Genomic DNA, 12372 nt, shown 5'->3' with positions numbered 1-12372 from the left:
ACAATTTCAATAGTTAAATTTTAAAATAAATGATTAATAATTTAATATTTTAATATTGATTAAATAATTATGCACTTCGAGAAAAGACGACTACTTATTTAAAAATTTAAAATAGAAACTATTAAAATATTAAAATGCCTATTTTATCTAGTGCTGAAGTTTTACTTTATATGATAAGGCCAATCAACGGTCAAACTCTATACTAAAATGGAGGAATATAAATTGGTGTGAAATTAACATTAGATTAATTATTTATATGAAATATTATATTAAGTTAATGAGTTTGTTCTTTACATTAGAAACTCTCTAATATTTTTATATTTATTTAATATAAATAATTGATATTATTTGACTCTCCACTTTTAATATATCGACTGAGCTAGCATAATTATTTAATTCTCAATAATTTAATGATAATATACTAAGAGTAATTATCATTCGCCAGATATATTATCTTATTTTTAACGCTAAAAAATCATCATCGTCTACTCTTCTAAAAAGTAGATGAATTTTCTTTTTTTTATATTTTACATTTCCACACACCTTCCTAAAATAAAAAACAAAAAAATAAAATCGATAGAATTACCCTATGCGGTGCAATAGAAAATGTTATACAAAAGGTAAGATCAAAATTTTAGCAGTTTAAATAAATAAAACATGCATAAAAAAGAAATTGGAGTTTAGCAATACGAGGAGAGAGCTTCAGTTCAAAAGGCTATATTATCTATAAATGTATAAAGGGACGAGGGAGGGAAGGCCCCCTCCCTATAGGAAGAGGGGAAGAGCAGAGTTGGGTCATTTTATTTGCTAAAAAGGGTAGCAAGCAAATGAGGCTATTAAAACTTAATCTTTGCTTCTTTTCATTTCTTTTTCTAACTCTACTGCAAAGACCCACCTTTGCCTCCAAAAAGGTAAGCATTTTAATCTTTCTACAAACAAACTAGTTATTATGTACTATACTGGAGGCAGGCATATGTATAAGTTCATGAAAATCTTTGTCTTTGTTTCTTTGTTAGTCATATGTTGTGTACTTTGGAGCCCATTCCCATGGTGCGCAGTTGTCTTCAGCTGATCAAAAGCTTGTCACTGAGTCTCACTACAGTTTTCTTGGGTCATTCTTGGGAAGGTATTAATAGAGTTTCCTGAACTAGTCCGTGTTTTCTTTTAAGATTCTGCAGTTAGGTAGCTGTATCCGATTTGGTTTCAATGCTAATGCATTCTTGAAACAGTCGAGACATAGCGGAAGATTCCATATTTTACTCATACACCAGGCACATCAATGGTTTTGCTGCAAATATAGAAGATGAAGTGGCAGCTGAAATAGCCAGTGAGAACTAGTTCCTCTGTTTTTACTCTGTTTCCTTTTCCAAATTTATGTTGCGGTGTTGTTAACTGTTGGATTAATTCCATGCTCAATGTAGAGCACCCAAAAGTAGTCTCAGTCTTCTTGAACAGAGGGAAAAAGCTTCATACAACTCATTCGTGGAGCTTCCTGGGACTCGAGCAAGATGGTGTTGTCCCTTCCAACTCACTGTGGAAGAAAGCAAGATATGGTCAAGACATCATTATCGGAAACCTTGACACTGGTAGGCAGTCTCTTTCTCGTAATTTTGATTTGATTTATGGAAGTTAATTGTAAAGTCAACTTTATTCTTAAGAGCCACTCAACCGGGTTTATGTAGATTGGATCTACATTCTTATCATTTGAATATTGCCTTAAACATTCAACAAAAATATAATATTTAAACTTTTAACACTTTTCAATGATAACTAATGTTAAAAGAGATGCCATAAATCACGATGAGCATTGACCAGCTGCCAACAATCAATAGAATGTTGAGCGCCATAGTCTAAATGAAATAATTATTAGTTGGATTCAGTTTTATTTTTTATAAATTAAATTAATTATATAGTGACATATAATATTATTTATTATGCATTATATTTATATTATTTGGTTTTTAGACATGAGTAGTTAATTCTAATAAATAATTCAATCAATATAAATATAACAGTGATAAATAATTCAACATATTATTATGTAATTGATTTGGTCTACATATAACATAATAAACCGAATCTAATTAAGAATTTCTCCAAACCAAATTAATTGCATAGACTTTTAGGAGTAGATGCCAGGATTCAAATCCCTCCAAACTCAAAAAAGAAAAAAAGAAGAAAAGGGTCACTAGGATGTGAGGACCATTGGTAAAGGGAAAAGAAGATTGAAATAAAAGCAGAAGTGATGCAAGAAGAATCAAAATTGCAAGCTGTAAATAATATGCATTTTGAACACTTGGGTATCTTTTTATTTTCTCTGAATGTTAGGAGGTTTGACCTTTTTCCTGATAAAATGATAATAGGCGTCTGGCCAGAATCGAAAAGCTTTAGCGATGGAGGGTATGGACCGATTCCATCAAAGTGGAGAGGAATATGTCAAAATGGCTCGGACCCTTATTTGCACTGCAACAGGTCTCTTCTCGTCTGCTACTTTACTTTTTCTTTATCACTATATTCACTCACTACCCTCAACAAAAGGAGTGCTACTTTATCTACTTTTCTTAAACTGAACGATAACATAAATATATATATCATCATTTTTAAGGTTTATTTTTCATGTGAGTACTAAAAATTCGTTATATAAATAGTTGCTATGATGACCAATCAAATAATTATTGTTCTTTTGTAAGAGTATAATATCGTTCAATCTATCACATGAATATTTAATTAATTATTTACAATGTTATTCATTTAATAAAATATGTAATTAAACCAATATAAATATTAAATGTAATAAATCACGATATATATTAATAAATAAATAATTTTATGTATAAACTGTGTGATAGAAAAGTCTTATTCGAAGAATACCGATAGGAAAGGTATACTTTTGTAACCAACTTAATTTATTGGTCCAAACCGGGTGGGGATCTTCCATAAGGTCCACTTTGTGGAATCTGTGATATTTTCGACTTTCAATGACAGTCTGTAGGGATTATTAAAAGTAAATTTATTCATTTTGAATTTTTCTCATAGAAATAGACATGTCAGATCAGTCTTTTGATTCAAATTATAAGGCCCACTTTTTTAAGAAAAAGAGTTTGTTAGAACAAATTAACATTTTAGGCAAATGTCTCGACAGTCCAGTTCTATTTCATATGTAACATTCCTTTCAAATTTTGGAAGGAAAGGGAAAAAACCAAAGAATTAAACAGTGATTGGAAAGGGCATTTAATTAATAGTATGAGTTGAATGTTCCCTCACTTTCTAAGTTTGGAACACTTCGATAACATTAACTCTTACGAGCACACAGAAAATAATAAGTTTTTTTCAGTTTAATTAAATTTTTAAATTCGAGTTTTGAATATATAATTATATTGAAAATATCAAAATAGTATTTTGTTTTACATATACTCTAAATTAAATATAAATATATATATATACCAAATTACATACTCTAAATATATATATATATATATACCAAATTAATTTTATGATTAATTTTTCAATGTAAAGATTAAGCTAATAATTATCCTTGGATGTCACAACCTAATTCAGAAATTCTTATTTGAGACTTTTAATTTGTTGTATGAAAGCATGAGAGAGAGAGAGAGAGAGAGAGAGAGAGAGAGAGAGAGAGAGAGAGAGAGAGACCATGTGCCCATCCATTTTATTATACCTTAGATTAAACTACTGACATTGTTGCTTCCCAATTACCACTTTTTCTGATGCATTAATTATACTCAAAATCCAGGACAATAAATAATTCCTTAACCAGACAAAAAAAATATTAACAATTGCCATTTTAATCATATATCGCTGCTCTAGATTATAGCCTCATTTTCTCCAGCATTGAATGGACCCTCTCAAGCATGCAAGAGTCAAGATATTAGTTTAACAGGAGAACTCTTTTCTCTTATTTAATTTCCTGTCAGCCTCCATGCATTGATATGATCCAAGTTGCTAAACTAAGTATCATTTCTAACATAAATCCATCGTACCAGTCAATTAATATATGTTTCTTTGAATAGCCACCCTCATTAAATTATTGTTATCATAGTTAAATTTCTTTTTTCTTTTCTTCTCATATACATTAGACTATGATTTCCGAACCATCTTGAAGAAGTATGTTTTGGACTGATTCTTGTGTCCTCGACACAGATTTGTTATATTGCACTAATGTTCTTGTGAAAAAATATGTTATATAATTTTTTTGAAGGAAGCTTATCGGAGCAAGGTACTTCAACAAAGGGTACGCATCGGTAGTTGGTCATCTCAATTCCACCTTCGACTCTCCCCGAGATAGAGAAGGACATGGAACTCATACCTTATCAACAGCAGGCGGTAACTTTGTAGCAGGAGCAAGTGTTTTTGGCTTGGGCAAAGGAAAAGCAAAAGGAGGTTCACCGAAAGCAAGGGTAGCAGCTTACAAGGTCTGCTATCCCCCAGTTGGTGGAAACGAGTGCTTTGATGCAGATATCCTAGCAGCATTTGATACTGCTATTAGCGATGGCGTTGATGTGCTGTCTGTATCATTAGGAGGGGAGGCTGCACAGCTTTTCAATGATAGTGTTGCTATTGGTTCTTTCCATGCTGTAAAGCATGGAATTGTGGTGATTTGCTCTGCTGGAAATTCTGGTCCTGCTGATGGTACAGCATCCAATCTTGCTCCGTGGCAGATCACTGTTGGAGCCAGCACCATAGACAGGGAGTTCCCCAGTTATGTTGTCCTTGGGAACAACATCAGCTACAAGGTTAGTTTCCATTCTCTAATATCAGGAATGATAGGTTATTTCATGCGTTTTCTGCAAGGTGTCTGTTTGAGCCTGGAAACTAACTGTTCGTACTTTTTCTTTTTCCAAGGGAGAGAGCTTATCAAAAAAGGCCTTGCCAAAGAATAAGTTCTACCCACTCATGAGTGCTGCAGATGCTAGAGCAGCTAACGCATCAGTGGAAGACGCGTAAGGATTGAGAAAACTATTAATTCTTAATTTAGTCATATAAGCTTAATTAGGCTCCGGTTAGGTTCCAAACTCAGTGTGATAATCCTGGAGATGAGTCCAGTAATGTTAAGTTATAGCTGATAAGTCTAATTTATTATGATTTGCTTAAGGTCTGTCTAAGCTTAATGTGAAATAGATTTCAACTGACTTGTGCCAATGCAGTAAGCTCTGCAAAGCTGGGAGCCTTGATCGCAAAAAAGCGAAGGGAAAGATCTTGGTCTGCCTTAGAGGGGTAAATGCAAGAGTGGACAAGGGTCAGCAAGCTGCTAGGGCTGGTGCTGTAGGGATGGTTCTAGTCAATGACAAGGATTCTGGGAATGAAATTCTTGCTGATGTTCACATTCTTCCTGCTTCGCATCTCAATTACACCAATGGTGTTGCTATCTTAAATTACATTAACTCCACCAAGTAAGATCAAATCTCAGTTACTGCAATGCTCCTTTGTGGAGATAAGTTTTGTATAATATTTTCATTTCTAAAAACAGGTATCCTATTGCACATGTTACACGTCCAGAAACACATATAGGCACAAAGCCAGCTCCGTTCATGGCAGCTTTTTCATCAAGAGGACCCAACACCATAACACCAGAAATTCTCAAGGTATTACCTGCTCAATCTTCTTGCTTCAGATATATATATATTTTGTGGTTGAACTTTAGATGATAAAAATCCTCTCTATTTTCAGCCTGATATCACAGCACCAGGAGTGAGCATAATAGCTGCGTACACACAAGCAGCAGGACCAACAAATGAAGATTTCGATACTCGACGAGTTCTGTTCAACTCAGTATCAGGAACTTCGATGTCATGTCCTCATGTATCTGGCATTGTTGGCCTTCTCAAAATTCTGCATCCGACTTGGAGTCCTGCAGCCATTAAATCCGCAATTATGACCACTGGTGAGTTTACTAGACTTTTTCACTGCAAAGGATTGACTCTATAATTTGCTGTACTTACATCTTCCTCGAACCTGGCAGCAATGACAAGGGACAATAACAGGGAGCCAATTCTGAATGCGACCTACTCCAAGGCAAATCCATTCAGTTATGGAGCAGGGCATATTAGGCCAAACCAAGCTATGGAACCAGGACTAGTTTATGACTTGACTGCTAATGATTATCTGAACTTTCTGTGCGCGTTAGGATACAATGAGACACAGATTTTATCCTTCTCGCAGGCTCCATACAAATGCCCCAACAAGCTTGTTAATCTTGCCAACTTCAACTACCCTTCAATCACAGTTCCTAAATTCAAAGGCTCAATCACTGTCACTAGAAGAGTTAAAAATGTTGGTAGTCCAAGTAGTACTTACAAAGTCAGTATCAGAAAACCAACTGGGATTTCTGTTTCGGTGGAGCCTGAGATCTTGAATTTCAGAGAAATTGGTGAAGAGAAGACATTTAAGGTAACCCTGAAAGGGAAAAAGTTCAAGGCAAGAAAGGAGTATGTATTTGGGGAGTTGACATGGTCTGATAGCATCCACCGTGTCAGGAGTCCTATTGTGGTGAAATGGTACTGAAAGTAGCTTTAAATTAAAATAGTGATTAGTAACCATCTCCGTCCTGCTTAGAGGCTACAATGCAACCTCGTGTTCTATAGTTATTCTGTGGAATTGTTGGTGTCACTTTGATAAGAATATCAATAAATGAATGAAAGAAAAAAAAAAAAAAAAAAGAGCAAAAGTTAGCGATTATGTCCTGAATTCGGGCGCACTCTTACTGATTAAAAATTGCAGTATCAATCAGAGATGAATTTATAGTTATTCTGGCACCATGTTTCTGTTTTTTTCTTTCTTAAATAAAAAGTTAGGAACCAGAAATTAGCAGACGCACTGGAATGTTCCAACAGCTAGATTGATTCATCTGCAGCGTCCTCATCATCTAGCAGAAGCCTAAAGTAAAACAAATAGAGTTTTGAACAGAACACTGGCACAAAGGCAAAACAAAAGTAGCTAATACAAAAACCAGGACAATTATCCCACCAAGAATGAACTGAAATAGAGACACCACGTCTAGCAAGAACATCAGCCGATTCATTTCCTACCGGAAAAATATAAGAAACACGAAAATTCATTTGCTGCACATAAAATTGTCCTCAATTTTAATTTTCAAACGATAAAGAATATTTTTTGGATCAGTTTTTTCTTTTCTTTTCTTTTCTTTTTTTCCAAACAGTAAGATATCTTCAGACTAGCTTGCACACTAATTGAGAATAAATAGTGGGATGTTGGCCTTGTATTGAAAAGAATAAAATAAAAGAACTATATAGAAATTGGAAGATATAAGCAAGATTCCCCTTTCCATTCCCTTCCAGAATGGATCCCTGAATCGTATTAACTGCATATTTATGTACATGTACATAGCTCAGATTTAGACAAAAAAAATATTTATATATATCAATAGAGATATCGGATTAAGATTCTTATGTACCAGAGGTTTCAGGATTTAACATATTACAATCCATTGAAAATTTAGTGGCAGGAAAGGAAGGTTCCTTACAGATGATTAAGGAATAACCCAATCTTCTTTTAACAAAAAAAGAAAGACTGGTAATGAGGGAAAGAGGAAAAGGAAAATAGAAAGAGAGCTACGAGCCCAATGTAATATACCAAGCTGAAGATCCTTCTCCTGAGTCTTCACCCAAATCATGCAACTTCTCCATTCCTCAAAACAAAAAGCCTAATGGGGATCACTCTGGGCTCAAAATAGAACATTCTTCCAAATGTAGCATCAGCCCTCTTTGAAATTCTACATATGGATATGCTATGGGTTGGTCTTGCTCTACATCTTCTGTTCTCCATCTACAATTGTATGAAAATCTAAAATCCATCATTCATGCAAAAGTTATTCTCAAAGAAAATTTACAAGAATGTCATTATCATTAAACTGTTAACATTTATGGTTATCTTTTAAAATTAACATACTTCAATTAGTTGGTTGCAAACTCATGTATGTTTTACAGTATCTTTTTTTTTTTTAAATACTTGAATATTTAAGTATTAGCATAATAGAAGTCATCATATACATTTATACGAGTGGCTAGAGAGACAGGAGCATAGATAATGAACCCTTGTTGGTCCAATAAGTATAAGGTTAAAGAGAACCTTTTTAAATATGTAGATTAATGTAGTAGATGTAATACCAATCATTAGAGAAATGCTGTCATTGTCGGAAGTAAGACTAAATGATAAAATAAATAAATCAGAAATCACCTGAAATTCTGTACAAGGTGGTACAGAAAGAATGCGACCTCAACCTTGGCAAGTTCAGATCCTGGGCAGCATCTAGAACCTCCACCAAAAGGTGTAAATTTCTTGCATGTTTGATCTTGTGTCTGAATTATGCACATAAAAAGAATACAACTAAGTGTAAAATTAAAATTTATGTATTGGAAATTGTTATTGGGCGTAAAAGAAGATTTAAAATCTTTTGCTTAATAAAAAAAGAGTATCAATTTATCTAACTTTCAAATTAAAAAACCCTGTTTGTGAAACGCAATTCCAAACTGGACTTAAAAGCAGTTAGCTTGTCCTAATCAAAGAGGTCCACTCCAATCCAACATACCATAGAAGAGTACTTGACATTCAAATTGTTAAAAAAGAAAGAAAGAAAAAAAGAAGAAGCACACAACAATAGGATGGTCCATTTGTAGGACAACCCTTATTAGATACTCTTGAGTGAGGTTGATGTAATAATGTAATTATTGATTCCTAATTATTACCTCCCATCTCCATGGATGAAACTGTAGAGCACTTGCATGCAGAGATGAGTCTAGATGCACTGCTGTAAAAACTGGTAGGACCTTCCAACCTGATGGAATTAAGTAACCTGGAAAAGAAAAGGATTGCAGAAGACTACATTAGAAGAAAAAGAAATAATTAAGAAAGAAAACTGATATCATTATTATTCTTATTATTATTATTATTATTATTATTGAAAAAGCCTGATACAGATGGTAATTAAAGGTATATATTTATTTTATACTACAATTACAAAAAAAATATTAAAAAAAAGTGCATGCATGATAGATCAAGTGTAAAGCATGTATTTAATTAATTAATATATGTTTAAGAGAATAATGACCTCCAAATTTGACATCTTGCAAAGCCTTTCGGTGCACAAATTTTACAATGTTCCCATATCTAAGTGCTTCACTGATGACCTATACAACCGAAAAAAGATAATTAAACAAACAAACAATTAATTAATTAATTAATTAATATACAGAGAAAAAGTCAGGAAAATCATTCTCTATATAATCATTGCAGATTAGCATGGCCTAAACTAAAAAGGGCATACAAGAAAAAGGGAAATACTAAAAGAGAACTAAAGAATCCTCAAGAAAATTGAAAATAAAATAGAACAATGATAATAAGAAGAAGAAGAAAAGTGAAAAATCTCTTACATTTTGAGTAAATTCCATGTTTTTATAATCTTCCCAGTTCAAATACTCATCTTTCTCCTTCATGCTTCTTATGTTTTGATGCTCCAGCTGCATGAGTATTATTAATGAGAAAGATGGCAAAAGATGTTAATTAACTTTATGATCACATAGTTAATTATTTAATTATCTGTGTATAATAGAAAGTTGATGATGAGTGTGTGTGCATGTGATATGTGTGGGCATGCAGGAAGGAAATAATTAATTAAAGGGGTTAAGTAATTTAATTAATTACCTTTAGCTGATCTAATGCTGTGGGTGAGTTAGCTAGAAAATGAACTACCATAGCCATTAAGAGAGAGGTGGTTTCATATCCACCCAACAGAGAATCCAACACAAAACTAACTTTTTCATCTTCAGATAAGGTATCAACACTTAGAAGTATCTCAAGGAAATCACTTCTCCTTTTTGATCTACAATCAACATTTCTTCTTCTTTCCTCTATAATTGCTTTGACAGTAGAGGATATCCTGCTTCTAGCCTGTAAAGAGGGTCAAGGAAAAAGTTGATCACATGCAATTTTCTTTTTCCAAACTAAAGAGATAGGGGTAAAAAGAAAAAAAAGAAAAGAAAAGAAAAGAAAGAAGCTTCCCTCTATAATTATTGAAACCCACTCTTATTTATTTTTCAGTCAATTAATTAAATACCTAATTCTTTCAAAAGAAAAAAAGAAAGAAAGAAAGAAAAGAGCACCTGAACAGCTCTAGCATATGGAGTTCCAGGAATATAGAGAGGCAGAGATATGAGCCCTTTCATAAATGTGAGAAAATCTTTAAGAATTTTGGTAGTCTCTGGCTCTTCTGGTGTTAAGCCTAGCACTTGCTTTACTATTACATTGAAAGTGAACTGTTGCAAACAAAAGGAAAACATTTATTTTCAAGAAAAGATGAGAAGAAGGGTGGTTAGTAATTAATGAATATATATTTATACATACCTTTCTTGCCTCTTCACAGAACATGACTTGTTTTTTATCTTTCCAGGAGTTAAGTATTTGAATAGTAGTTCTTTCAATGTCATTAAGAAACTCTGGTTTTGATTTGGTAATGTTGACGAGTGAAAGGGCAACATTTCTGAGTCTTTTATGAGTATCACCCACTGCAACAAGCATCGAAACATTGCCAAGAATTCCATGAATAGGCTTTGGATAACTGCACTGAAATAACTTCCCTTCATTCTGAAGAATGAAGTAGTTAAGTTCTTGATCACATGACACAACTGTTGGAGAGAAAAATAAATGGGATTTGAACACTTTCCCATACCTGAATGAAATTTCCATATTCACCAAGAAACATTAAAATTAAATTCCCAACTTCAGAAAAAAAAAGAAGAAAGAGAAGAAGATCAAACAGAAACATGATAATTAACCTTTAGTTAATATTCTAATTACCTAGAACAATGATCTTGGAGAAATTTTCCAAGAGAATTAGAAGCATGAGGCTTTAAAAAACCAAGTGTTTCACCTAATATTGGCCACCCAAAAGAACCTTTAGGAACATGATCACTACCACGTTTCAAGAACATGGGCAAGAAATGATTGAAGATAATACCCAAAAGACCACAAAAAATACCAACTAAAACACCAAGCCAAGAACATCCAGTAGCAGCCATGAACAAAGAAAAAAGAAGGGTGATCACTGATCAAGGTTGTGTTATACGTGTATGTCTTTGTATTTCCTTCTTAACCCCCTCAAGAATTTAAAGAAAAAGAAGCAAAGAAACTGAGACTTTGATAGGAATAAAATTTGGACTTCATATTTTTCTATATATAGAGAGAGGGCCAGAGAGAGAGAGAGAGAGAGAGAGAGAGAGAGACCTTACACGTTTATTTCTTTTCCACAGACAGAAAAAGGAAACAGGCTTTTTTCCAACATTATTACAGAGGGTAAAAATTTCTTTTATCAGAGCATAGGAAATGAGGAAATTGAAGTCCACCGTGCTACTCTAGGCCTACACCTTTTACTGCTGCTGCTACTACTATCAGGGATGCAGAAGAGAAGAGAGACGCAGCAGATGAGGAAATTTAAAATAAATAAATAAATAAACATAATAATATTGGAAATATATACTGCACTCAGTATTGGTGTAATAAATCATATCTTAATGATGCATTTTTTGTATGGCTATAAACTGCGAATTAGCTTTGGCTGGTTCAAAGTAGTTAACCAAAGAATAGCTAATTTATTCTCAAAATATAACAGATTGCGCCAATTAGGTCTAACTAATCTCTTTATTTCTTCACGGTATTAGGATTTCTGCAAATTAATGAAGATTAATCACCAAGTATGTATATAATATATGTTATCTATAAAACTCGTTGCACCAAAAGAATAAGAATGATCACCATTTTGGTTAATCAAATTGGCATAAAATAAATGGACTAGTTATTTTTGGTTTAAAATATAAATTGAACCAAATATATAATCCATTAACCATTTGTTTACAATATGAATCATTGACCCTATGTGGAATTTATAATTCCTTTTTCAATATGAGATTAGTGTTCCTGGTGCCAACAAAAGTACAGAATCCAGTAATGGCTCTTTGGTTCCAGAAACATGAACCGGTATCAGAGTCTAGCTAGCTAGCAGCTAGGAAAAGAAGTCCTTATCCTGAAGCAGCCTTGACAGTATCTCAAGATTCTTGCTATAGTTTAATCACTTTGAATAGGTTTGTCGAAAAATTATAATCAAGTGTTGCTGTAGTTTATTACAATAACTTGCTTATGAACTGATGCAAGGCAACTGCCTCTGGGATAGAGTGGTGGAGTTCTATTAGGATACAGTTCAATTTAGCACATTTTTATTAGAATTCGGCTCGGTTAGAACATATTGTATAATAACTATGTGATGAGATTCAAATACTGTTAGAACTAGAAACGTTCAATATATATAAAAGAGACTTCATAAGTAAATCATTGGATACATACTCA

General features: G+C 33.2%; 2 protein-coding genes across 2 annotated transcripts; one reads left to right on the top strand and one right to left on the bottom strand.

Annotated features, from left to right (window-relative positions):
- Positions 1-720: 720 nt before the first annotated feature.
- Positions 721-6705, top strand: LOC8288323 (subtilisin-like protease SBT5.3). Its single transcript, XM_002524541.4, has 11 exons — positions 721-911; positions 1017-1126; positions 1230-1327; positions 1422-1586; positions 2364-2472; positions 4220-4754; positions 4864-4961; positions 5166-5411; positions 5489-5603; positions 5689-5902; positions 5981-6705. Exons 1-11 carry the CDS (start codon positions 828-830, stop codon positions 6520-6522), a joined length of 2316 nt encoding a protein of 771 aa, XP_002524587.1. The 5' UTR covers positions 721-827; the 3' UTR covers positions 6523-6705.
- Positions 6706-7371: 666 nt separating this feature from the next.
- On the bottom strand, positions 7372-11217 carry LOC8288322 (cytochrome P450 724B1). Its single transcript, XM_015722607.3, has 9 exons — positions 10831-11217; positions 10378-10702; positions 10137-10289; positions 9679-9924; positions 9408-9494; positions 9086-9164; positions 8724-8830; positions 8215-8336; positions 7372-7803 (listed from the first exon to the last, which is right to left on the bottom strand). The coding sequence occupies exons 1-9, from the start codon at positions 11049-11051 to the stop codon at positions 7692-7694; spliced, it is 1452 nt and encodes a 483-aa protein (XP_015578093.1). The 5' UTR covers positions 11052-11217; the 3' UTR covers positions 7372-7691.
- Between the last annotated feature and the right edge of the window lie 1155 nt (positions 11218-12372).

The sequence above is a fragment of the Ricinus communis genome, chromosome 7 (assembly GCF_019578655.1).
Source record: "Ricinus communis isolate WT05 ecotype wild-type chromosome 7, ASM1957865v1, whole genome shotgun sequence".
NCBI lineage: Eukaryota > Viridiplantae > Streptophyta > Magnoliopsida > Malpighiales > Euphorbiaceae > Ricinus > Ricinus communis.
The sequence above is the reverse complement of the archived record's forward strand: the minus strand, read 5'-3'. Positions and strand labels throughout refer to the sequence as shown.